At 54.0% G+C, this 26,772-nt stretch overlaps 1 protein-coding gene across 2 annotated transcripts in view; it reads left to right on the top strand.

The window, feature by feature from the left end:
• PPARGC1B (peroxisome proliferator-activated receptor gamma, coactivator 1 beta) overlaps positions 1 to 26,427 on the top strand; it is a 100,325-nt gene extending 73,898 nt beyond the window's left edge. Inside the window, exons 2-12 of one of the 2 annotated variants that reach the window (XM_012658254.1) lie at positions 1,272 to 1,445; positions 7,440 to 7,652; positions 11,107 to 11,223; positions 12,603 to 13,701; positions 14,543 to 14,579; positions 15,187 to 15,251; positions 16,318 to 17,113; positions 19,962 to 20,037; positions 22,154 to 22,275; positions 25,152 to 25,306; positions 26,170 to 26,427. In XM_012658254.1, coding sequence (XP_012513708.1) covers positions 1,272 to 1,445; positions 7,440 to 7,652; positions 11,107 to 11,223; positions 12,603 to 13,701; positions 14,543 to 14,579; positions 15,187 to 15,251; positions 16,318 to 17,113; positions 19,962 to 20,037; positions 22,154 to 22,275; positions 25,152 to 25,306; positions 26,170 to 26,270 — 2,955 coding nt within the window. In that variant the 3' untranslated portion in view covers positions 26,271 to 26,427. The remainder of the gene's footprint in view (positions 1 to 1,271; positions 1,446 to 7,439; positions 7,653 to 11,106; positions 11,224 to 12,602; positions 13,702 to 14,542; positions 14,580 to 15,186; positions 15,252 to 16,317; positions 17,114 to 19,961; positions 20,038 to 22,153; positions 22,276 to 25,151; positions 25,307 to 26,169) is intronic. The other variant, XM_012658255.1, reaches the window with a different exon arrangement.
• The last annotated feature ends 345 nt before the right edge of the window (positions 26,428 to 26,772 follow it).

Genomic DNA, 26,772 nt, shown 5'->3' with positions numbered 1-26,772 from the left:
ATGCCAATTAAGACATTTGACCCAAATTTGGATAAAAGCCTTTTTCCTGTGTCGAGTTGAGCTAATAATATACATTTATTCATAATTTATGAGGCCTAATAAGTGGGAACAATTAAGGAAAAGGCTTGGGCAAAACCTATTTCTCTTAAGTGTCACCTACGCCTCTTTTTGTTCTCTGAGACAGTTCCCACCCCTTTCCTCGTGCCACAGAACACCGTTGTTTTTGTTATCATTATTATTATTTGTTATGTTACCGTTCGCTGGCATTTACTGAGCACTTACTGGGCCTTGCCGTAATGTCGCCTCTTTTAGTCTTGACCACACATGGCAGGTATTGTGATGAAGGGCCTCACAGCTGGCAAGTGGGGATTTTGACTCAGGTCTGCCTGGCCCCGGGCCGATGCTCTTTGTCACGATGGTGCTCCGTGTCCGTGCAGGCCAGCTCTGCGTCCGCGGGACAGCCCTCCTGTTGGTAACTGTGAAACTTGAGAGACCAGGGTGAGAAAGTAATCGCCTTCTGGGTTGAGGCCTGAGGATTTGCATTATTGCTAACATAACAAGTTCCCGGGTGACGTTGGTGCCGCCGGCCCTGGGATCACATGTGTGGGATTCTGTTCTACAGGCTGATATTCTACAACATAGCCTTTTTATTTATCATGTCTAGGGAGAGCACGCGGATCTGCCTCATTCTTTTCCACTGTAGTGGTTCATGATACAGGTGTTTTGTGGTTTTATTTACCTATCATCCACTGATGTGGTCTTCCACATCTTAGACATTACGAAAGTTTCCTGTAAAATCCCTGGAAGCATGGACGAGTGTTTTCCCAGAACCTAGGATCATTCAGTAATGTCAGCTGTTATTACTGCTGTTTATTTCATTATCTATATAGAGGGCTTGTTGGCTTCAGGAAATCCCTTTATAGGTGGGGGCAGTTATGTAAAGGAGTAGCTCTCTCTTTACAGGCTCTAATAAAGTTTCCAACAAAACAGTTCTGGTAAGAGGAAAGAGGTGCGCGCGGGCAGGGCTTTGAGGGGTGTGTAAGAGTGCAGAGGAACGAGCAGCAGAGGGGCTTGTGCTGCCAAGGCCTGGCTTAGCTACCAGCAGATGTCACCATTGCAAGGGGTGGGGCAGATCTTTCCATTTCTTGGTCCGTTGGCAAAACCGGGCCTTGGCCAAGGGTCCAGATTGGCAGCATCGTGGGTAAGAGGGTTCCTACTTGGGTCTAGCCGAGCTCAGCTCTGATCTACCTCCTTCTTTCCCGTTTCCTCAGGCTGGGGCTTCCGGGGAGGAGCAACTGTGCGCTGACTTTCCAGAGCTCGACCTGTCCCAGCTGGATGCCAGCGACTTTGACTCGGCCACCTGTTTTGGGGAGCTGCAGTGGTGCCCGGAGAACTCTGAAACTGAACCCAGCCAGTACAGCCCCGATGACTCCGAGCTCTTCCAGGTATGCCCCCTCGGGTCTCCCCACCTCCTGCCCCACCATGCCTCTCTCTCTGCCCTCCAAACCTGGCTCTGCCCTGCTCCACCTTCTCCTGCACGTACTCGTGCACAGACGTCCTCGTGCTCACCAGAGCCCTGGGACCCCGTTTCTTGTGCCGGATCTGCGCCTGATCTGAAGCAGCTCTCACCCCTCACCTGGCCTGTTCTGTCCCCTCCAGACAGTAAGGGCTGGGATGAGCTGCTCTCGGTGCCGTCCAGACAGAACCAGTCCCCTCTTGTGGGCCACCCCACCCCACAGGTCCTCTGTTCCCTACCTTATGGAATCCTCATCCCCACCCTGTGAGTCAGGCTCCATTATTTTCCCATTTTAGAGATAAGGAAACTGAGGCATGTGCCTTGGGCGATTTACCTGGCCAGTAGCTGAACTAGATTCAAACCCAGTCTTCTTGCCTCCGGAGCCAGGACTGTATAACCATAACACCATAGTGAGAATGCATTTATTGAGCAATAGTTTGTGGTAGGACTATCCCTGTTTGTGTAGTATATTTACTCATTTAAATCTCTTAACAGCTCTCAGTCATAAATACAGTTATCTCCATTTTTCAGTTGGCACCTAGAAGTTCTTTAACAAGAGGCAGTGCCAAGAACCGCTATGCACGTGCCTGTCCCAACCCTCTGTGCTCCGGCACCCAGCCTCGGGCACGTAATGGTTGACATTATGATGTCTGAGACTTGCTTCAGAATAAAGCAAGCTCCGCGTGGATTTGCATATGTGGGTGGGAGTGTGTGGCACGGAGGGTAAGAGATGAAAAAAGATTGGCCATGTTTAGCTGTATGATGGACACATTTGCACATTCAGATCCACTATTCTTTTCTTGGAATTTTCTTCCCCATAAAGAGTAGGGGCAGAAGCTCCCTGTGCCTATTGGGCAATATAACAGCAACAACATAACGTTCCGTGTGCCAAATGCCGTGGGGGTGTGCCACAAGCATCATTTCCAAGAGCCCTGATGGATGCTGTCATTCCTTCTAGAAATGTTTGTCGAGCCCCCTGTGTGTCAGGCACTGTGTTCGTAAGTGGACTTTGCAGTCTAGAGGGGAAGACTTGCCTTAGATCAGTAAACACGTAAACAAACAGCGATCACTTGTGACCGGGGCAAAAAAGGAAATGAACCCAGGAAGAGAGAAGGATCTGCAGGCTGAGGGGGCAGGAAAGGCCTCTCCGAGAAAGAGCCGTTCGGCTGAAGGATGGGAAAGAGGCAGCCACGTGAGAGCAGGGACAGAGCTTTCCAGGCAGAGGGAGCAGTAAGTGCAGAGCCACGGAACTGGAAAGGCTTGCGGTGTTGGAGGAATAGAAAGGCGGAAAGGTAGTAGCGAAGGGGAGCGTGGTAAGAGAGAAGGCCGGAGAGGTGGGCAGGGGCCAGATCCTGCAGAGTCTTGTGGGCCATGGTGAGCAGTTTGGAGTTTCCCCGAGACTGTTCTAATCTATAAGTTGCATACTACTAATAATCCATTTTATAGGTGAGGAGAGTGAAGCTCAGAGAGGTTAAGAACCTGGCCCGTGGTCACACAGCTGGGAAGGATCCGGGCAAAGACTCCAACGTAGGAAACCTATACCTTCACCCCCTTGCCCACCCTGTGAGGAGTCAGCAGGACTGGGCTGTACTTCTGACTCCATCTAGAGACCTCCATTTCCTTATCTGAACAATGGGGATGATATCTTTGCTATGTTGTTCCTTTCCTCTTAAGGGGCCAACTTCCAGAAAATGCTTTCAGGTCGCAGAGGGCTAAAGAGTGAGAGGGATCTGGGTGCTGCCTGGAGACCACCCCCACTTAGACTGTACAGGCCCCAGAGACTGGCCAGACCCACCTGCAAGCCCCTGCTGAGGGGCTACTAATGACAGCAGCTGGCAGGACTCTGCCCACCCCGCCTCTCTCCCCTGCATGGCTGCAGACCCCACCAGCTCCCCCAAGACTAGGCCAGCCAGCTCCCTCCATTCCTCATCAAATGAATAAATCCTCCAACACCCAGCTCCCATGTCGCCGCCTCCTACGGCAGTTGGTCAGTTACTTCCGCTCGTGGGCTCCTGTCTATCGTGTGTGTGTGTGTGTGTGTGTGTGTGTGTGTGTGTGTGTGTGTTTGTGTGTACACGCATGTTATCCTTCAGCCCGTGCATTCCTTGGGGCCAAACGGTACTTTGTTCATCTCTCGGCCCTGCTGAGGGCCAGACATGACCATTCCAAAAACCTTGAGCTGGGATCCGGGACCGTAGGTTCTAATCCTCCTGGTGCTAGCCGGGCCTGCTTCCCTGGAGGCCAGTGGGAATGCTGAGGCTTGCTGCCTGCCCCAGACCTGTGTTCTGATGGTCAGATGGCACCATTGCTGTGGAAACAAACCGGGAGAGTGGGGAACACGCTACAGTTATAAGAGTTGACAACTTCTCGGGGACAGGGACATCCACTTCTGTATGACCAGAGTCCTTAGGGCTGGGCACGGCAGGCACTTAGTAAATATTTCTAGAGTCGGCAGGTGTTTGGCTGTTCTGCCACAGTTTGCCACGTGGCCCTGGGCAAGTGGATCCCTGTGGTTGGGCCTGCGTTTCCCAGCGGAGGAATGAGGAAGGAACGTGGACTGGGTCTGTGGTTCTTAATCTCTTGGGGCTGGAGGAGGAGTCAGTGGGTCCTTTTAGACTCTGATGAAATCATGGACCTACTCCTAGAAAAATGAGGGCGGGGGGCAATTTCCTGTGTTTCTTGGACCTCAGTTAAGCCCCCTGGGTGGTGGAGGATCTCTGAGTGTTCCTCCAGCCCTGATAACCTAATTCTGTTCTGTGACAGTCCTTCAAGCCACTCTAGGTCCTCAAAATGAAGCATTTTTCCATCAGATTTCTTGAAGGCTTCTTTTCCTCCAGCTTGAGATCAGCTCAGGAGAGTTGGGGGTGGGGCCGAGTCTATTAATATCCCTTCCTCAGCTGATTAACTCTCCATTAATTTGCACTCTTTCTAAGCGGAGCAGGAGCCGAGCTAATGGGCCTGGGGAAGAGGAGAGGGGCGGTAGGGCTCCCGTGATGCATCGCCTCAGGGTGCCGACGGCTGGCCTGGGGGAGCAGTGGCTGCGTGGGCAGGGATGGCCGTGGGCCGGAATGGCCAGGGATGGCCGTGCTTCCCAGCCGGGGCCTCCAAGCCTGCTTGGCAGTTCCAGAGCTGAACAGCCCAGGGAAGGATGGGGCAAGGGGAGGACTTTTGTTAGTCATTTTTGTTTGTACCCAACATGATGGGTGCTTGTTGAGGTCTTTGCCCTTTTGGACTCATTTCAGCTCTATGCCTAGCACTCAGTAAGTCATGTTGGCACTCTCAGTCCTGGGTTCTGGTCCTTGACCTCGGGACCCTGACTTGCTGTGTGACCTTCAAAAGTCTCTTTCCTGGGGCTTCGTTCCCCCTCAACACGCCAAAAAATGAAGAATGGCAGTGAATGCCGGCTCTGATTGATTGGCAGCTGTCTCCTGGTGACCTGCACCAAGAAAAATGCTGGTGTGGAAGAACCAGTGCCACAGCTGGTGACAGTACAGGGGAGCGGTAGCGCGCATGCCATGCATTTGGCATCCCTGGTCACTACGTGATTCCCGCGAGCCCTGCCAGCTCTGATATTTGCGATAATTCACGACGTCTCTGGCCCATTTGCTACCCTCCCTGGGAAGGAGTGGGAATTCTCAGTTTATGCAGTGCTGATGATGTCATTTCTGGATGACTTCCCTCTAGAATCTGGTCTTTGAGACACTGAGCTCAGCCTCCCGCCATCGTCCACTGTTCGGTCCATTCATTCTTTCGTTCATTGCATCTGCCACAGCGCCCTCCGCGCCACAAGCACTGAGCTAGGCACCTGAGCATTCTACAAAGCCCTCTCGCCACCACTTCTAGACTCGGCCTTTGTGGGACCCCTGGGAGGGAGGCTGGCCAGGGATCATGTCTTCCCATTTCACAGGAAAAGGAACAAGGCTCAGAGGAGAGAAGCGTCTTGCCCAAGGTCACCCTGTCGATGGCAAAGCCCCATGTGTTCAGCCCCAAGAGTGATCATTGAGCCCCAAGTTCCAGGATCTTAACTCTCTGTCAAGCTGGAGAAATTATTCTGGGAACACAGGATTGGGAGTCTGAGGGTTGAAGGAGACTCACAGGTGGTGGGTGGGGGGGGCAGCCAAGTGAGCCCCACCGCATTCTAGAGCTGGATGGAGTCCATCGGAGCAGTCCTGATCTGGCCTTGGGCCCCCCATCCCCCAGGGCCTGGGTCAGGCCCAACCAAAATCTTCTTTTGACCTTTCTTTTATTCTTAGCTCTGTTCTAAAAATTACAAACGTGTTTGTTCTCCTCTCCCTGTGTCTCCCCTTTGAATTACTCAGCTGCTGCTCCGGCTGCAAGGCCTGGAACAGTTTTAGTGCAGCCAAAAGGCCGTCACGAGATGCGTATTTCAGATGAACTTCCCGAAGGAAGGATAAACAGCCTGACCCGGGATGGGAAAGAGTGCCGAGGGGGTGTCACGTGGCAGAGCGTTCCTCCGCCAGAGCAGGCCCGGGGCCAGGCTGTGCTGAAGGAGACCCTCGCTGCCTCCCCTGAAGCAGTGTGATCATGGTGCGGGGCCTGGGGCAGGAGTGTGCTCGCCGGTCCTCCTGACAGATCTCAGACAGCAGGAGAGGAAGAGCCTGTCCAAGGCCTGGCTCTGCCCTTTATTTGCTGTGCGACCCCTGACAAGTTGCTGAGCCTCCGTGAGTCTCTGTTTCCTCAACTGCAAACTGGCGATTAGAATCGTGCTCCCTCGGAGGGGTTGTGGGGGCCGCCCAAGGCAGTATGGAAAGAAAAGCCTTTCCATTCTCATCAGCCAAGCCCTGCGCCCCTGGCCCTTCACTGCTTTTTCCCTCTGCCTGGGTCTTCTCTCCTTAGCCCTTTGCCTGGCTGGTGTCTTTCAAGCCTAAGTTTCAGCACCAGTTGCTCAGGGACGTCTTCTTTGACCGCCCTGAGTAGCCTATAAATCTCCACCACGTTCATCACGGCTTCCTTCCCAGCCTTTCTCACTCTCTGAAATGATCCTGTTTTTTTTCTGTCCTCCACGGAGGGTAAGCCCCACAGGGGCAGGGTGCGCATGCCTTTGGCGTGCCGTGTCACCGGTGTCCAGCACAAACCCAGGCCCAGCGTAGCCACGCGGTAGGGAGAGGAAGGGAGGAACAAGGAACGGGAGGAATTGCTGTCACCACTGCCATCATCATCATCGTCATCATAGCAGGCATCGTGGTAGTAGTGGCAGCAATAGATGTGGTCAAGGTTGTAGTCGTCATAGTAGCTGGTGCTTATTTTGTGCCAGGCGCTATTTTCTAAGGATCTTATCTATGTTGACTCATCTGGCCCTCAGCAATGACCTTATGAAATATGTACTGTTTGTCATCCCATTTGACAGATGAGGAAACAAACTTGCCTAAGGACCCACAGTTGATAAGCATGGGATCTGGAATTCAGCCCCAGCTCCCGATCCCAGGCTTCTGACCACCATACTCACCATATTCACTGCCTGTCCTTGAGTGAATGAGGAGGGCAGTGGCTGTGGTTCTCATTGTTATGGTTGAACCCTGGAGCTTCTGGCCTTTGCACTGCCTGGGTCCCAGGGTCCAAGGGGCTGGGGCTGCAATGGGATGCTGCTGCCAGTGTGTGGAACCGCCTCAGTCCTTGGTGGAGGGGGCGGGCGTTGCTCAGGTGGACGGCCCTGCGCCCAAGGTCACACACTGATGAGCAACAGAGCCAAGACTGGGACTTCCAGGGCAGGCCCGTTCCACTGTCATCTGCTCTCCCAGGAACACTGAGCAGCTCTGGTGAGGGAGGGGGTGGGGTGGCAGGAGAGTGATGATGGTCCAGCTGCGTGGGGAGAGTCGGATTTCACTGCGAAGGCCAAGGTTAAGGTGGTTCCTAACCATCTTCCCTCTCTGCCTTTCTACTGCTCCTGCCTGCCTCACTCCAGATCGACAGTGAGAATGAGGCCCTCCTGGCAGAGCTCACCAAGACCCTGGACGACATGCCCGAAGACGACGTGGCTCTGGCTGCCTTCCCGGCCCTGGATGGTGGAGACGTGCCATCCTGCACCTCAGCTTCACCTGCCCCCTCATCTGCGCCCCCCAGCCCCGCTCTGGAGACACCCCCGGCCCCAGCCCCTGAGGTGGATGAGCTCTCACTGGTGAGAACCTGTTTCCAGCCAAAGTAAAGGTTTTGGCCTGGGATGGATGTCTGGTTGTAGGAAGCTGGGCGCAGAGCAGTCAGCTCCAGCCCGGCAGGGGTGTCTGTGCACCGCCGGCAGCGTGGTTCACAGCAGAGAGCCTGGGGTGGAGGTGGGAGGCTGCCCTGGGCCTCGCCGTTCCCACCTAGACAGCAGGACTAACCTCAGGCTTCACCTGCATCCTGTAGGCTCTTGGGGATTTCAAGGATTGACCTAGTCATGTGTTAAATCCTTCAAATTACATGCAAACATTTTCCTAAAGATTATATACACACGGCAAAAATCCAGATAGTAAATGCGAACAGTTAAAAGCAAAACCTCCTGAGCCCTCTCTCAATGGCTTTTTCCTTCCCCAGAGGTAACCATGGTTACTGGTCTGTTATGTGACATTCCTCTTCTACCTGTTTTGTTTTTTTACTACAAAAGGGAGCCTACGTCAGATATGGTTCTGCACCTTGCTCTCTCAGTGAACTGCATATCTCAGAAACTCTTCCAGATGAGCATATAGTACTCTGTTTCATTCTTTTTGTTGGCTGTGTAATGTTCCTTGGTAAGGATGTACCGTAATTTATTTAACCAGTCCCCTGTGGATGGGTATTATGTTGTTTCAACTCCTTTATTATTACAAACAGTGCTGCAGTAACTCCTCGTACAGGCCTTTTCGACATGTAAGTAAATTCCTAGAAATGAAATTTCTGGGTCTATGGATACGTGATTTTTCAGTTTAGACAGATACTTCCAGATTGCCCTCCAAAGAGGTTGGACTGGTTTGCAGGTTTGCAGGACTGGTTAGCAAGAACTAAGTGCTTTGTGAATATATGCAGAAATGTGTATGGAATAGCAGCTTTCTAAGGAGAAGATCTCAGCTTCTATCAGATTTTCAAAAGGATCTGGACCTCAAAAGTTAATCGAAAGCTGTTGTCCTTGACTCGGACTGACGGGGCCCAAAGCTGAGCTGTTGTGTGCTGTGGCTTCTGGAGGCTGGTGAGACTCAGCTGGAACCAGAGCCTGCCGGAGCTGAGAGGGTTCTCAGGTCATGCAGAGGCTGCCCTGGAAAGGCCTGTCTGGGGAAACTGAGGCCCAGCGTGGGGAGGGTATCTCCCATGGTCCCACAGCAAGTCAGTGTGCCAGCAAAGACTGGAACTCAGGTGTTCCGACTCCTGGTCTAGGACCCTCTCCCTTCCTTCCCACTGCCTCCAAGTTCCCCAAAGCAGTGTGACACATGCAGTAAGCACCCAGCGCGTGCGGGGCGCAGAATGTGTTCAGTCCCGTGTTGTGGCTCCTCCTCCCTTGCAGACAGGAGTGAGACCGCCTGGGTTTGAATCCCAGCCCTGCCAATCAGTACTTATGTGTCCTTCCAGCACGTGACCTGAACCTCTCTAAGACTCTAACCTCTCTATTAACCCCGTAAGATGGGGTTAATAACAGTGCTTGTGTCAAAGGTTTTAGGAAGATTATAGCAGATAATACATGGAAAGCACTTAAAACAGGGCCGGGCACATAGAGTTGCTCAGTAAACACTAGCTAGGTAATACTTCCGGCGCAGCCATTAGTAATAACAGGAGTTCTCAGTGCCATTTCTGCGTGGGGCCTCTGGCGGGGGCCCAAACCTTGGGGAGGCAAAGAGTGGCCCCTGCTGGTCACAGATTGTTTCCCGCCCGTGCCATGCATTCCACACATGTTTACTGAGTGCTGCACGAGGCACACAGGAAACAGACGCCCTGTCTAGATTCCCAGCATACCGACAGAGTTCTAGAAAGGCCCTGAGAAATCATCCAGACCCCAGGTTGGACCATGGATCCCAGAGTCCAGCAAGGGACTTACAAGGACCCATGGACTCGTACATATCTGTGCATTTTTCTGAGGTCAGCAGCTTCTGTCGTCTTCTTAGAGTCTTAAAAAAGTTCAGATCCAGCCATTTAGTCTATCTTCCCCTCACTATACCAGTGGAGAAACCAAGGCCCAGAGAAGGAAATGACCTGCCCAAGGTCTCACAGTGAGTTGGGCCTGAGTGGGGCTGGAACGAGATCTAATTCCTCCGGTCCAGGGAATCTGTCCAAAGCCAGGGAGTCACAAACATGTAGGTAGGGTGGTGGGGATCCTCCAGCTCCTTGGGAGGGTGTGGAGTGGCCTTTTCTCTGGCTCCTTGCTGGGGTGAGTTGGGGTGGCACGTACCCCAAGGAAACACTCGGTGCTGTATTAAAATCTCATTATGTTTCTCGGTTTGTCCCAACCTCGGCTATGGTAGGGTCCCTGGTGGAACTTCCAGGTGTATTCAGCTTCTTGTTCTCTCAGCTTAGACACGCTGTGCACCTGCCTTCAGGGTGCAGAAGCAGAAGAGTTTTAATTATTTTTACAGAAAAATTAGTTGGGGGGAAAAAAAAGTCAGACAAGCTTAAGTGTGTAGTATTCTTCCAGTTGTGCACAGACATCAGGGTGGGCTGGAGGTGATATATGCATTGTGTATCTTGTATGGACCAAGCCCACCTCGTGATAGGTTCACAAGAAAGTGGTTAATGGTGGTTGCCTCTGGGAGGGAGAAAGGGACTTTGGGCAGGAGGTAGACTTGCTTTGAATTGTCCACCCTTTGGTATTTGTGATGTGTCTTTTTTCTTAAAGGTAATATGAGTAAGAAAAAAGAACAAATGAGAAATCAGCTAGAATTCCACAGCTGGGATCATTTTGGACCTAACCTTCCAGAGTGTGTGCGTGTGTGTACCACGAGTACATGCAGTGTCCCGATAAAGTATACACGCAATTTTTACCAGTAGAATGGACAGACACTAGACAGACATTACCCAAGACCTCTTTGGGTTCTCAAAGTCACAGCTCTTCTCCTGGGTTATTAACTCTGAAAAGGATTTACATGTCGTTGGGATACTTGTGTGTGTCTGGGATTGTTAGACAGTCTGCCATCTGCACTTAATATCTAGGGGAGGCCGGGTGCAGTGGCTCACGCCTGTGATCCTAGCACTCTGGGAGGCCAAGGCGGGTGGATCGCTCAAGGTCAGGAGTTCGAGACCAGCCTGAGCAAGAGCGAGACCCCGTCTCTACTAAAAATGGAAGGAAATTGTTTGGACAACTAAAAATATATAGAAAAAATTAGCCGGGCATGGTGGCGCATGCCTGTAGTCCCAGCTACTCGGGAGGCTGAGGCAGGAGGATTGCTTGAGCCCAGGAGTCTGAGATTGCTGTGAGCTAGGCTGACGCCACGGCACTCTACTCTGGGCAACAGAGTGAGACTCTGTCTCAAAAAAAAAAAAAAATATCTAGGGGACATCATTCCAGGTCATAGAATGCCTGGTCCTGTGATGCCGGGGTCAGAACATGGTCAGTCTGGAGGGGCTGGCCCTGCAGTCCGTGCCCTCTGGCTGTGGCTCCGCCCCAGCTCCTGACCTCTCTGCTTCTCCCTCAGCTGCAGAAGCTCCTCCTCGCCACATCCTCCCCAGCATCAAGCTCTGACACCCAGAAGGACGGGACCGCCTGGCGCCAGGCAGGCCTCAGGTCCAAAAGTCAGCGGCCTTATGTCAAGGTATTTCTGCACATGCCCAGAAATCTGCCCAGCCCCCCAGGTGACCTTTCGGGGATGCAGCCTTCAGGTCTGGTGAAGGGTATCAAGTTCAACCAACTTCTCATTTCAGTTCCTGCTCATCCCACAGCCCTTGTAGCTGGCGTCCTGGGCACTGCTTCTTGAGACCCAGCCCAGTTCAGGGTTCTAGAAAGAGCCCTGGAATTCTTACCCTTCAGTGTTCCAGACACTGGTTAGAACAGGGACGAGAAAGATGCAGCCTGCCCTTGGGGGCTTATATTCTAATGGTATGACAGGCCCAAACGCAAGGTCCTCGCTGGTTGCAGAGGCCACAGTAAATAAAGAGCTTGGATTTCTTTTCTGGGAGCTATTGGAGACTTTAAGCTTCTGTGATGGACACGCAGGGTCCAAGCAAGTCCGTTTGCCCCCTAGGGCCCCATCTTCCAAGCCTAACAAGGAGAGGTTTAACAGGTGATTTCCAAGGGTTCTTGTTCCTGAAAACCTCCCCTCTGGCCTCCCCCTCCTGTCCCTGTGTTCCCGCCCTATTTGTCCTGGCTGACCTGAAACAAAGGCCCATCTTCCTGTGTTCCATGCTGTCAAGGGAGCAGCAGCCATGCCCCTGCATGAGCCACCTCTTTGCCCTCTGGGAGCCTAGCAAGCTCCCCAGATGCTGAGAGACGCCAACAGCCATCGCTAGAAGGCCCCACCAGAGAGACTGGTCGCACTGGGAGGAAAGCCGCCGTGTGGACAAGTGGGGCCAGTAAGGCTGGAGAGGAGTCGGCTGGTGCAGGTTGCAGGGGCCTCAGCCGCCCAGCCAGGCAGCTTCCCCAGGGTCCTGTGGGTACGGGGCAGCTAGGGAATTTCTCCTTCTTTTAAACAATTTTACCGAGGTGCCGTGTGCACACATAAAAGCCACCTATCTTAACAGTACAATTCTGTGATCCTCAGTAAATTTACAGTCGTGCAGACATGGCCACAGCCCCGATTTAGGACATGCCCAACCTCCCAGAAGACCCCCAGTCCCCCATCTACAGCGCGACCTTCCCATGCCCAGCCCTAGGCCGCCACGAGTCACTTCCTGGCTCTGTTACTGAAGGGTGCCGAGCGGGGGAGTGGGATGGTCAGAGCGGGGCTTTGGCAGTGAATCTGGAAGGGTCTGCGTGGCTGGGAGACCTGTTAAGAGGCTGGCCATCCCTTCATTCCTCATCCGCTGAGCACGGCCTGGTGTCAGGCTCTGTACTGGAGGCTGGGGATGGAGTGAAGGAAACCTGCCTGTCCCCATGGTCCAGGTGAGAGTCCAGGCTGGCCAGGGGCCGTGGGATGGGGCAGAAGGGAGGAGCAGTGTGGGGCTCCCTCTTCACTCTGGCGTCTTCCCTCTCTAGGTAGACAGCACTCATGACAAGAAGGCGCCCATGACGCAGCCTCAGAGCCGGAGCTGCACAGAGCTGCATAAGCACCTCACCTCGAAAGCCCACTCTCCAGACCGGGGCCTGCAGCTGCCACCCCCCTGGAGTCCCCGTCCTTCTGCCAAGGAGGACGAGGAGCCGGATGAGGACTGCCCGAGCCCCCAGCCAGCTCCAGCCTCTCCCCGGAACTCCCCAGCACCGGCCAGGCCAGGCCCTAGCGCCCGGGTCCCCCAGGAGGACATGCAGGCCATGGTGCAGCTCATCCGCTACATGCACACCTACTGCCTCCCCCAGAGGAAGCTGCCAGCCCCCCAGCCCTGCGACAGCCCCTCCACGCAAGTCAGGCCCCGGCCCCAGCACCCCTCTAAAGCCTCCTGGGCTGAGTTCTCCATTTTGAGGGAACTTCTAGCTCGAGATGTTCTCTGCGATGTCAGCAAACCCTACCGCCTGGCCACGCCTGTCTACGCCTCCCTCACACCGCAGTCCAAGCCCAGGCCCCCCAAAGACGGCCAGGCCTCCCCTGGCCACCCACCCCCAGTGGAGGAGGTAAGGGTCGCAGCTTCGTCCAAGAACACCGGGCCCAGACCGAGCCTGCGCCCACTGCGGCTGGAGGTGAAAGGGGATGTCCGCCGGCCTGCCCGGCCGCAGCAGCAAGAAGAGGAAGAAGATGAGGAGGAAGAAGAGGAAGAAGAAAAAGAGGAGAAGGAGGAAGAGGAGGAGTGGGGCAGGAAAAGGCCAGGCCGAGGCCTGCTGTGGACCAAGCTGGGGAGGAAACTGGGGAGCTCTGTGTGCCCGGTGCGGCGGTCACGGAGACTGAACCCCGAGCTGGGCCCCTGGCTGACATTTGCTGATGAGTCACTGGTCCCCTCGGAGCCCCAAGGTGCTCTGCCCTCGCTGTGCCTGGCTCCCAAAGCCTACGACATCGAGGGGGAGCTGGGCAGCCCCACGGACGAGGACACTGGCCAAGACCAGCAGCTTGTACCGGGACCCCAGATTCCTGCCCTGGAGAGCCCCTGTGAGAGCGGGTGTGGGGACACCGATGAGGACCCCAGCTGCCCGAGGCTCCCTCCCAGAGGTAGTCAGAGTCGGTGGTCTGCGAGGAGGGGGCAGGGACGGGGTGTGGCGGACCCTCTGCACTGGCACCAGGGGCCCCCCGCGTGTTTGGGAGGTCGGGCAAGTCCCTTCTGCACTGGGGCTGCGACTTCTCTTTGGGCTAATTAGAGCAGATCTTCGGGAAAACAGCCACACATCTGAGTTTTTCATCGTGCACGGGCGGGATGCCACTTAACGAACAAGGAGCAAGATGCCTTCGTGGGGCTTGTGTTTCAGAGGGGGGGCCGGTCAAAAAGTAAACAAAAAAGGAAGATAATTACAAAGTGTGAGCAGTACCATACCGTAGACTTGCTGGGGATGATGTGACGGAGGTGTGTCTGTAAATGCAGCTGATGATAGCGGTCATGGTAACAGTAACCGTTAGCTGTTGCGCACTTCCCGTGCCCGGCACTGGTCTCGGACGTCACCCGGGGTATGCTCGTTGGCTCCCCATGAGAAACCTGTGTGGTAGGCACAGAGCTGTTACGTGATCAGTCCGACACAGGGCTCTGTCCCGAGCCCCAATCTGTGGGACTTGGGAGTCAGAGCTCTTGACTGTGCTACGCTGTTTGGCCAGAAGGTGTCACCCTCGTGCCCCTCTGTCCTTCCGGCAAAATCAAGTAGACGCTGGGCCGAGAGCCTGGGGTGCAAGGTGGGTTTGAGTTGTTCCTGCCCTTCTCTAAAAGTGCACAGGCATTTGGGTCACCTGCCCAAAGGGCAGCTGTGCTTGGCACCAATGATAGTTTGGGGTCTCCTCCAGAGGTGAAACGTCTGCTAGTGATGCCATGTTGGGGAATCTTATTTTTCTGTTTTTGTCTTTTCAGACTCTCCCAGGTGCCTCATGCTGGCCTTGTCACAAAGGTAGATTTTTAGGAATTATTGGCATAGGATTCCATGAGAGTTTGTCTTGTTGGGTGTGTGTGTCGGAGTGGGAGGGGTTCTCCAGTGGCTGAACCTGGCCCTGTCCCCTGCCCTCATTGTCATCTGGGGCCCTCGGGTGCTGGGCTCCTTTGGAAGGGGCTGGTTTTTAGAAGCTGACCTCTGCAGGCCCAGCGCAAAGACGGGGCATCAGGCCTCAGGCCACTTCATAAGCCGTCCTCTTTGGGACCCTGGAAAGAGTTGTTTTGTCCCTGGGGAAAAGCTGACAGTGCTGTGTGACTTCCGGCAAGTCCCTTCTTCCCTCTGGGCCTCAGTTGCTCCACCTGTAAAACAAAGAGGCTGACAGCACTTGTCCTCTCTCCACACTTCAGCAGACCTCGCCTGGGTCTCCTAAAAGAACTGTGCAGCTTGAATTCCTTTAACAGCTGGGGTGGGGGGGGTCCCCCTAGCAGATCTCCCCAGGCTCCGTTTCCATGGGCAGCAGGAGCAGGGTCCATCCCTGTGTCCCCTTACCCACCTTGCATGCTGGGGGGAGTGCAAGCTGCTGCTGACCTGCCTCTTTCCTTTCTGTGTTCCCTGCCCCCATCAGCGACCCTCCTTTTGGCAAGAAGAGCTTTGAGCAGACCTTGACAGTGGAGCTCTGCGGCACAGCAGGTGAGCCGGGGCTTCGCTGGTGGGCTGCCTTTGAGGGAGCTGGAGAGACCCCTGGCAATGAATCCCGCACACTGAAGAGCCCCTCGGGCAGGGACGGCGTGCCAGGGAGCCCTCCTGCCACTGCCCCACAGGCTGCACTGGGTGTTGAGATACACAAGGAGGCGTTATGAGGAGGGTCAGCCATTCAGCTGCCAATAATTGGCACATAAGGTGACACTGGAGTCAGAAAACAAAGAGACACGAGTCTTCCCCAGAGGAGCCCACGGTCTCTTGGGAGAGACAGAGACTTGCACCATGGCGAGCACTGTTGGATGTGGCTAATTTCAAAGTATGTGCAGGAGCTCTGGGTCACAGAAGAGGGGCGGGGCTGGGTAGGAATGTGGCCTGGGAAGACTGCAGGGCACCCAGAGCAGGGGACATGGGAGCTGGGTTTGATGATTAGACGTCGGAAAGACCAAGAAGGGGAAGGTGTGCCCGGCAGCAGGCTCAGGCCAAGCAAAGCCCCCTGGGGCGCGAAAGTCCAGGGTGCATCAGAGATGCCAGTCACCTGGGCTTGCTGGGTGGTAGAAGGGAGGTGGCAGGAAAGAGCAGTGACAAATGGCCAAAAGGCAGAGGTGTTTGCTCTTTATCCTGTAGGCTTCAGGAGCCCCAGCAAGGAAGAGAAGGGCATTTTGGCAAGTTGGGGACAACAGGGACCAAGGTCAGCTGCAGGAGCACCAGAGGGTGCTGTCAGATCGCAGCGGGCAGCTTGGTCTTAGGCACCTGCCCCGGCTCCAGGCAGGGAGACCGCAGAGGCATTTGGGAGGTGTAGCTGGATGACTAGATGTGGAGCAGGAAGAGATGCCTCAGATAACTTGGAGGCTCCAGCTGCCATTACCAGGTCACAGAAGAGATGGCAAATGGATTTCATCACATGCCAACTCCAGAGGATTGAAGGATTCCCAGGCTACCTCCAGGCCCAGCCAGCAGGGCAGTGCTCAGTTAGTGATGCCTGCAATCCCAGAGTAGGGTTTAGTGTCCCTTGGAGAAGCGCTCTGTCTTGACCTCACTTTTCTTGCTTGGGCAGGCCTCACCCCACCCACCACACCCCCGTACAAGCCCACAGAGGAGGACCCCTTCAAGCCAGACATCAAGCTCAGCTTGGGCAAAGACACAGCTCCCAGCCTGCCCTCTCCTGAGGGCCTCCAGCTCGGGGCCACCTTGGGGCCTGCCCACAAGCTGCCAAAGAAGCATCCAGAGCGGAGTGAGCTCCTGTCCCACCTGCGGCATGCCACCATCCAGCCGGCCTCCCAGGCTGGCCAGAAGCGCCCCTTCTCCTGTTCCTTTGGAGACCATGACTACTGCCAGGTGCTCAGGCCAGAGGGCGCCCTGCAGAGGAAGGTGCTGAGGTCCTGGGAGCCATCTGGGGTCCACCTTGAGGACTGGCCCCAGCAGGGTGCCCCTCGGGCTGAAGCCCAGGCCCCCAGCAGGGAGGAAGACAGAAGCTGTGATGCTGGCATCCCACCCAAGGACAGTATGCTGCTGAGAGACCACGAGATCCGCGCCAGCCTCACCAAGCACTTTGGGCTGCTGGAGACCGCCCTGGAGGATGAAGACCTGGCCTCGTGTAAGAGCCCTGAATATGACACCGTCTTTGAGGACAGCAGCAGCAGCAGTGGTGAGAGCAGCTTCCTCCTGGAGGAGGAAGAGGAGGAGGAGGACAATGAAGAAGAGGACTCAGGGGTCAGCCCCCCTCGCTCTGACCACTGCCCCTACCAGAGCCCACCAAGCAAGGCCAATCGGCCACTCTGTTCCCGCAGCCGCTCAAGCTCTGGCTCCTCATCCTGCCGCTCCTGGTCACCAGCCACCCGCAGGAACTTCAGGTATGGACGGGTGGCCTCAGGGGCAGTGGGCAGCTGAGGACCCCAGGTTCCAGGGTGTGAGTGGGGAAGGGAGTCCCGGGAAACTTGCTTGCAAACTGAGGCTACATCTCCCTCTGCGGCCTGTGTCCTGGTCGGAGGCCCTGAAGGTGGTCTCCTCCTCGGGGGAGCTGTGGGTGAGTCCCAGAGGCAAACAAAGCCTGGTCTGTGAAATTGGAGTGTCCCAAATCTCCTGGCCCTGGGAGAAAAAGAAAACCCACTTCCTGGCTGATTGTGGCATTATGTCTAAATGAACTTGTCCCTTATTCATCTGCTTTTGTATTTAAAATGGATGGGTTTTTGTGCAAACATATACATGCCCAGTTGAAAACCTATGTGATATTTACATGTAAGGGAAAGATTAGCCCTAACCTGTCTTCCGAAAAAGTCCCTGGATTCAAAGCAGTGATTATTCCCATCTCTGGGTCCTGCTGAATTGCTCTGTGGCTTCGGCAGTCAGCCACCCATGAGAGCTTCACCTCGGTGTGGGACGACGCATCAGGGGCCTGCTCGCCCAAACCACCTGTGCTCACTGAGCCAAACTGGAGAAGGCGCCCGTCCAAAAGTCAGCCAGGGAGCTGAGCAGAAAGCATAGAGGTTTGGCAGCTTTGGTGCGGTGCGGGGAGATGGTGCCTCTCTCCGATCACAGCAGGACAGCAGGTCCTGGTCCTTCCTGGGGAGGCCGGTTTCCAGCCCTCTGCCTGGGCAGTGGCCATTAGGTGCTGCTCTTGGGTATAGAGCTGAGCCCAGAGTCACCTGCAGGGCTCAGGCCGGGCTTGCTGGGCGCCCCCTGGGCATCTCATGTGTCGGTGGGGGTGGAGGTGGAGAATTGGCATTCCTAGCAATGCCAGGTGGTGCTGGTGTTGCCAGAGTACCTGCTCGGAGACCAGAATTCAGGTCACATGAAGTTGCCTTTTCTTAGAGCTCTTCAGCTTTATATTTACATGTCTACACCAAATGGCTCTTAACTGTTTGCAAATCTGATTAAGACAAAGGCCCCTCTCCCCAATAAAATGTGCATAAACATCTAACTCGGCATTCAGTTTTAGGGGGTTCATGGATCCCCACGAACTAATGTTAAGAAGCCCTAAATTTTCTGTTCCCCGTGAGTTCCCCGGCAATTTCTCCCACAAACCCTTCTGTATAATAAGCCAGGAGCCGTCAGTTAGAGGTGGCGTCTGTCAGGCCTCTCTGAGCCTCTCTTTCTGGCTCCCTTCTTTCCCCAGGAGGAGCCCCGGCCTTACAGCCCTCCAAGGTCGAGCTTTTGGCTTTAGCCTTGCTTTGCTGTGAGCTAAACCGCTCAGGCTCCATGCTGGCTGTTTCCAAGGCTCTCTTCATGTTGAAACACATCCCCCGGGGCCAAAGCTGGAGCCTCCCTGACTCCTTCTCTCCCGCCCAGCTCAGGGGTGTTCAGGCTTGTGTTCCTGCGCTTGCCGGGGGACCGTCGGCAACCTCTCTAGAAACCCACATGGGTTCTCCTTTTCCTCTTCTCTCCTTTGGTCCAGGTTCAAGGCTGGCTCTTTCTGCTCACTGGAGAAAGTTAACTGGTTAACTGGGTTCTTGCCGAGTTTGGTACCCGGTAAGCCTGGTAAACTAGTAACCAGCCTTTCTCCAGATATGCGCTTCCACTACCAAACATCCATCCACAGGAAGCACTTTGAGCCAGTTTAGCAACACAAACCCTGAACTCCACAGTGCCTTGTAGTCACACGCAGCTCTTCAGGTGGGCATGGTCTGCCAGTGCTGTTGCAGAGGGGTGAGAATACTATACTTACATAGCACTTTAAAGTTTACAAGTCACACCCCCTTCTCTTACCCTGTTTGAGCTTCACAGATGGACTTGGAAGGTGCGTCTGCTGCTTATCCCCATTCTATAGATGTGAAAGCTGAGGCTCAGAGAGGTTGAATAGAAAAACAGAGCAAACATTTACTGAGCAGTTCCTGGGCTAAGGGTTTTCGTGCGTTTTTTTATTTAATTGTCACAAATGGCCAAGGAGGTGGACACGGTTGGTTGTTCCTGTTTTGTAGAAGAAGAACTGAAGCTGAGAGGGCTTCTGTACCTGGCCCAAGGTCACCCAGCAGGGAGGCGGTAGAGCGGGGTTCACACACGGGCTGTCTGACTCACGGGCCTGCGTTCTTGTCCTCCGTGCCGTATTTGTCAAGGACTCAGACTGGAGGAGCAAGGGCAGCGTGCAGGCAGGAGAGGAAGGCTGCAGGCATGTGGCGCCCAGGAGCCTGCGTGGGCTCTGCGGACTAATTAGCCTGATAGCCGGACCGGAAGTGGGGGGCCGTGGTGGGCAGGGGGCTGTTGCTTGGCCGAGGCACAGAGATATGGAGAGAGCAGTAGTTCTAGAATCAGAAGACCTGCTGCTACCTCTGACTTCTCTACTTTCTAACTTTAGGCAAATCCCATCTCAGACCCAAGCCTCAGACTTTTTATCTGGAAAATTGTGAAACATAAGGCCTGCTACGGTTTTTTCAGCAGGTCAAGTGAGGCAATGAAGCGAAAGGGCTGTCCTACCCCTGACGGCATAGACAAGGCTCAGAAGGGTGGGTCATAATTAGCAACACAGTGGTTCCCAGTGAGGTAGCCCCGGAAGCTGGCAGAAGGCACGTGTCCAAATGTTCAGACCCACACCCAGCCCTGGGCCATCCTTGCTGAAGGGAAGCTGGGTTTCTGCAGGGGGCGGTTTGGACACATGTGCCCTCTGGAATGAGCCCCAGAGCAGCATCCTTGTCTCCTGGAGCATGTCTCCCCGCCCCGTGGTCCCTCCCGAGAGTGAGTGCCTCTGCTTTGCTTGTTCACTGACAGATGTGAGAGCAGAGGGCCGTGTTCAGACAGAACGCCAAGCGTCCGGCATGCCAGGAAGCGGCGGGAAAAGGCCATTGTAAGTGACCTGGGGCCCCGGAGTGAGCGGGGACAAGGAGGAAGGGTGGGGGGTTCATGGACCCAAAGCCCTTTGAGGCTGGCTGGTGAGCCCCTCAGCCTTCAGCCCCTGCCCAGGGAAAAAGAAACTGTGGCCTGCAGAAGACAATTTTATTTCTCTCATTTGAAAAGCACGAGGGTCCCCAAAGGGCATCAAAGGTGGGCACCGTGTGAAGTCCAGCCAAGAGACTGGTCATGAGGCCTGCAGTTAGGGGTGACTTAAGGCTCAGCACCTGGGACCTTGAGAGGGCCAAGAGGGCAGGTTGTTGTGGGGGGAGCAGAGCCAGGCTGATGAGGTCATAAGCCAGCCCTGCCACCACCTTCTGTGTGACCTTGGGCAGGTGCCCCAGCTTCCCTGAGCCTCATGGTACTCATCTGTACATGAGAGAGTTGGGCCTGTGATTCCTATGGGTTCCCCCAACCCGATCAGGGCTAAGGATCCCTTCCTCCCCGTCTACCTCCCCGATGTTCTCCAAGAGTTAGTCCACAGGCCCTGCCTGGCCTTGTGGGTTTGCCTGGCGAACCTACTGCAAAGCTCCCCACAGAGGAAATACATCAGGAGCCTGCAGTGGGGAGCTGGAGCCGACCAGCTGTGTCATGTTACCGGAAAGGAGGGAGAGGAACTCAGAAAGACAAGCAGACTCCCACTGGGTTTCCCCCATGATGTGGCACTTTGAGGAGAGGGGTACACAGGACGTGTGCATACCCTGGAGGTGCACAGCTGTCTGCAAGCAGGTACTTAATACAGGCTGCACATGGAGCATCTTCTTGGAGTCTGTGTGATCGTTCAGCAGTTGCAAGCCCAGCTCTGTCCTAGGCTTTAGGTGACAGCAGTGAACAAGACAGACGAGGTCCCCGCTCTTGTGGTTGGGCAGAAGGGAGAGAAGGACAGTAGACTCGTAAACAAAGGAATAAACAATGTAATTACAGAGCAGGATGAGCACCGTGAAATTAATAATGCTATGACTGAAATATCTGAAACAAATAGCTGTGTTAGGACGGTTGGGAAGGACATGCTTATGTAGGTGGTCAGGGCAGGACATCTCCAAGGAGCTGGGCCCTGAGGGATGAAAAGGAGCAAACCAGCAAAGACGTGGGGGACCAGTGTTTAGGGCGGTGGCAGGGAACAGCTATATGAATTCAAGAAGCTGCAAGGAGGCTGGGAGGAGGGGATTTCTCTACTGAGCTGAACCTAGACGTGTTACGCGTGGGATGAACGGTTCCCGTGACCTTGCTTGCGGACCTCGGGCCTGGGGTTTCTTCCTTGCCACCTGTGGTGTGTGGGTGGGATGGCTGGAGAATCACTGGCTGTCACCTGTTCCCAGAAAAACCCTGTCTGAACCAGAAACCGTCGTTTTTGCCCATGGGAGCACAGGTTTCCAGGAACAAGGCTGGACTTCTCTAGCAGGTCATAGTGACTTCCAATAGCGGTGGCTTCAACTCGATCAAATCACAGATCTGAGAGGACAGGAGGGAACGTTCTAGCCTGGGCTTTTCCCCCTCCCCTCCCTCTGCCGGCCTGTTGCAGGTGTCTGCTGGCTTAGCATCAAGCTCTCCCAGAGGTGACTTCTTGGTCACAGCGTCTACACTGAGGCTTCAGCCACTTTGCCCAGGGAAAACCAAAGATATTGGTGGCTCCAATAGCCCTGATGCCCCTGTCTTGTTCCCTCTCCTTGCAACCCACTCTGACTCCCAACGCCCCGTTACCATCCTCAGCAACTCGTGGTTCCACTGCAGCTCCTCCCCTCCTCACACTCCAAACAGTCCGGAAGCTCCTGAGCGTGCAGTTATGTTAATGGCGATAAGCCCTGTCCCTCTCAGCCCAGCTCTGCTCATTTCCTCCATGTAAGCAGCTGCTGCCTTTGGAGCCACTTGCCCATCCAACTTGCAGGCCCCCTCCTCCAACAAGGGCAGGTCCTCTGGCGTAGAGGTTGACCCCGTCCTCTCTTTGAGTCCGGCTGGTGTTGCTTGCTCAGACGTCATGAACTGGGAGAAGACTCCATGGGCGCCCACCACCAGGGGCCCAGGAAGCCAGGCAATGACTGGTTCTCTCTCCCTCTGTCCTCCTTCTCCGGCAGGGCGAAGGCCGCGTGGTGTACGTTCGAAATCTCTCCAGTGACATGAGCTCCCGAGAGCTAAAGAGGCGCTTCGAAGTGTTTGGCGAGATCGTAGAGTGCCAGGTGCTGACAAGAAGTAAGAGGTGAGTCAAGTGAAGCCATGGCAGATGTGGGGAGCAGGGAGGGTCCCCATCCAGGGCTGGGCACACAAAAGATGCCCAGGAAGATTTGTGAAATGAATTCGATGAGATGCACAGCCTAGACCTGGAAAACGCAGCCCGGAGGAAGGACCGATGACGGTCGTGCACCCAGTGACAGCAGCAAGTGCTGATGGTTTCCTAAGCGCCAGGCAGTGTCCACGCATTGTCGCATCCGAACTTCCCAGTGCGCCTGTGAAGTGGGCACTCTTACTCTTTCCATTGCTCTCCTTTCTGAAGGCGCTCGGACAAGTTAACTGAGCAGCTAGTTCGTGGCAGAGCAGGAACTGGAACCGGCATGTCTGCTTCAGGGCCTTTGCCCTGGAGACAGTGCAGGCCAGCACACAGCTGCTGGCAGCTAGCAGACGCGCTTGCTTCGGGGCCTGATTGTACCACAAGCTCCGTGCCGCTCACATGCCGCCCTTCCTCTGCAGCGGCAAGTCCCGAGCCTTCTGTTTTGCTGACAGCCCTAGTTTTTCCTCACTCACTGGGAAAAGCAGCGTTTCATCTGTCAGGGGATCCGCAAAAAGAACAGGTTGCCTGTGAATGCACAATGTAGATGTCAAAACTTTGTCAGTTTTGAAATATTTCTAAATTAACTCCCATTATATCTGCAAACTAAGTTACTAGGGTTTTTAAATTCTAATTTAATAATAATAATAAAACGCTTCAGCAAGAAAATAGTTTCTGTGTAAAAGTTATTACATATTTCTTCCCTATTAGAAAGGCTACTGTCAAAAAAACAGAAAATAAGTGCTCGCGAGGATGTGGAGAAATTGGAACCTTTGTATATAGTGGTGATGGGAATGCAAAATGATGCAGATGACATGAAAAACAATACAGTGGTTCCTGAAAGAATCAAACATAGAACTACAATGCGATCCAGCAATTCTACTTACGGGTATATATCCACAGAATCCTTCTTTCTTTTCTTTTTTTTTTGAGTCAAGGTCTCTCTCTGTCACTGAGGCTAGAATATAGTAGCTTACAGCAACCTCAAACTCCTGGGCTCAAGTGAGCCTCCTGCCTCAGCCTCCTGAGTAGCTGGGACTACAGGTGTGCACCACCACGCCTAGCTAATTTTTCTATTTTTTGTAGAGACAGGGTCTCGCTCTTGCTCAGGTTGGTCTCGAACTCTTGGCCTCTCAGAGCGCTAGGATAATAGGCGTTGAGCCACCACATCCAGCCTTGAAAACAGAACCTTAAAGTGATATTTGTTTACCTATGTTCATAGCAGTCTTATTCATAATAGCCAAGAGGTGGAAACAACCCAAACGTCTATCAACAGATGAATAGATAATCAAAATGCGACGTATATACATAAAGTGGAATATTATGAAGCCTTAAAAAGGAAGTTCCAGTACATGCTACCAATCAATGAACCTTGAGGACATGCTAAGTGAAATAAGGTAGTCATAAAAAGACAAATACTGTATGATTCCACTTATGTGATGTATCTAAAATAGTCCAATTCAGTCTGGTCATGATGGCTCATGCCTGTAATCCCAGCACTTTGGGAGGCTGAGGCAGGAGGATCACTTGAGGCCAGGAGTTTGAGACCAGCCTAGGCAACATGGTAAGACCCCAACTCTACAAAAAATTTGTTTTAAATTAGCCGGGCATGGAAGTGCACACATCTAGCCCTAACCACTTAGGGAGGCTGAGGCAGGAGGATCACTTGAGCCCAGGAGTTTGAGGTTGCAGTGAGCTATGATGATGCCATTACACTCCCAGGGTGACAGAGCGAGACTGTCTCAAAAAAAAAGAGGCAGAAGAGTTCCAACTTTGCCCTGGTTCAGAGAGATGTCAAGAAATACGAGTTACTTAAATGATTATTAGGAACCTACTGTTTGTAAGCCTGTTTCCCTCCTGTCCTGATTAGGAGGGAAATGCCACTTTGTCTCTGCCCTTGATCATTCAGGATCCTTTTTCTTGTTCATAAGAGTGAAAAGTCGAGGTAGAACTGACTTTAGGTCCTTCTTAGGCAGACTTTCCTCCTGGTTGCAAAGTGGCTGCCTCTAGCTCCAAGCTTACCTCCCACCAGCTTAGAGACCAACCCCAGGGGAAGCAGGAGTCACCTGCCTGGCTCCAGCAAGGACCTGGGATGGATTCTTTGGGGTTCAATTTTGGGTGTCAGGCTCATCCTTGAACAAACTACTGTGTCCAGGGACGGCCATCGTCATGTGACTTACCCTGGCATCCTGAGGCTGGTTGACCACATAGTGCTGCTGTCAGAGGAAGGGGAGTGGATGCTGAGCAGACAGACAGGTTAGATGTCTACCCTGAAGGATGATACCAGCCGCGTTAGGGGAGGTGACAGCCAAGTTAGCAGCCAAGGAAGTGACGGCTGAGGCCAGCTTTGAAGGATGCAGAGAGTGGTATAGTTCTATGGGGGGTAAGTATGGCGAGTCCAGAGAAATGGGAATAATGGAGGAAGCAGAGGTTTTTAAGGGCACTGACTTTAATGTCAGAAAGGTCTGGGTTCGCATCCCTGCTCTGCCACTGCCTTTGGGTGAATTACTGAGCCCGCTTCCTCATCCGTGAGGTGGGGATAACTGCAGCACCCACCTTACAGGGTCATCCAAGGAGCATGTGAGACCACCTGTGGTGGCCAACAGCTGGCACACATTCAGCAAATCAGCTGCCCTTACTACGATGATATCGTGGAGCTCAGCCTAGCAATTGTCATCGTCTCTATTTAGGCGGCCACGTGACGTGGGTACCGAATCCTTATGGCGTTCTGCTCCTCATCTAGTAACGGGTGGTCTGACAGCATCCACCAAGCCGGTCCGGTAACATGCTCCCCTTGTCCTGTCCCCCAGAGGTGAGAAGTACGGCTTCATCACCTACCGGTGTTCCGAGCACGCAGCCCTCTCTCTGAGGAACGGCGCTGCCCTGAGGAAGCGCAACGAGCCCGCCTTGCAGCTGAGCTACGGAGGGCTCCAGCACTTCTGCTGGCCCAGATACACTGACTACGGTAAGTGCCCAAGGCCCTGCCACCGTCTAGTGAGACCTAAAGTCCCTCTGGACACAGTTCCCATACCCAAGCCCCATGTGCTGATTGCTGTAACTCTGCAGCCCCTGGAGGCTACCATCTTGTTTTTCTTCCCGTCTGTGGTCCATCTTATCCTGTCCTATGACTGGAACCAAAGAGAGTCAAGCCTCCCATGGCCTCTAGGAAGTTTTGACCTCGTGTGCACAGCCAGCTGGTAGAACCGCGGCCACTGTCTCTTTGATCTCACAGGGCCAGCTGCTGCCCTGCCCCCTTGGGGCATTCATGGTGACCCCTGACAAGGCAGGCGCCCTGCCCATTAAGGGACTACAGTGAAACAGTGCCGTCATCATGACCTTGCCATCTGGGGACAAGATAGTGATGAAGGACAAAGATGGAGGAAAGCACTATTTGTAGGGGAGAGTCCAGTGCAGCCTTCACAGGACAGGGCTATGTCAGGGACCTAGGTGGGTTCCAGGCCAGGCGGTGCGCCACCTGGCTGCATATCTAGTTACAGGACCCCGCACCAGGTTGCTACTGAGCGAGAAACTGTTGGGGGAAGTAGAATCACAGAGTGTCGGGGCTGGAAAGGCGCTCTGGCGTGCTCTAGTTTGGGCCCCCCAGCTCTACAGACAGGGCAACCAAAGCCCCGAGATGCTGTCAGCGTGGCCAAGATGTCACAACAGGATGGCAGTCTGTGGTTACAGGCCAGTGCTCGTGCTTGCCCCCCACCACGAGGCCTTGGGCCACCAACACTCCACAGGGTGACCCTTAGTGGCAGATCTCGCGATTGGCCTGAGTTGCTCGCTGCCTTCCGCTCTCACTGACTTCTCCGCCCCCGTGCCCAGATTCCAATTCAGAAGAGGCCCTTCCTGCGTCAGGGAAGAGCAAGTACGAAGCCATGGATTTCGACAGCTTACTGAAAGAGGCCCAGCAGAGCCTGCATTGAAAACAGCCTTAACCCTCGAGGAATACCTCAATACCTCAGACAAGGCCCTTCCAATATGTTTACGTTTTCAAAGAAATCAAGTATCTGAGAAGGAGAGCGAGCGAGCGAGCGTGAGAGAGAACACACGTGAGAGAGAGACTTGAAACTACTGTCCTTTTAAAAAAAAAAAAAATCAATGTTTACATTGAACAAAGCTGCTTCTGTCTGTGAGTTTCCATGGTGTTGACCTTCCACTGCCACATTAGTGTCCTCGCTTCCAACGGGTTGTCCTGGGTGCGCCCAGACGTGCTGGTCAGTCACCCATTGCCCCTGCCGCCCCGACGGACTTCCTCTCGTAGACTTGCAGCCGTGTTCACCGTACCATTTCTTGTCTGTAGTGTGTGATGATGAAATCGTTACTTGTGAATAGAATCAGGATTATAAACTCATTTTTAATTGAAGAAAAAAAAAGTATATCCTTAAAATAATGTATTTATGGCTCAGATGTACTGTGCCTGGGATT

This window comes from Propithecus coquereli, unplaced genomic scaffold, assembly GCF_000956105.1.
Source record: "Propithecus coquereli isolate 6110/MARCELLA unplaced genomic scaffold, Pcoq_1.0 Scaffold58, whole genome shotgun sequence".
NCBI classification, from domain to species: domain Eukaryota; kingdom Metazoa; phylum Chordata; class Mammalia; order Primates; family Indriidae; genus Propithecus; species Propithecus coquereli.
This window is presented reverse-complemented; position numbering and strand designations above follow the sequence as displayed.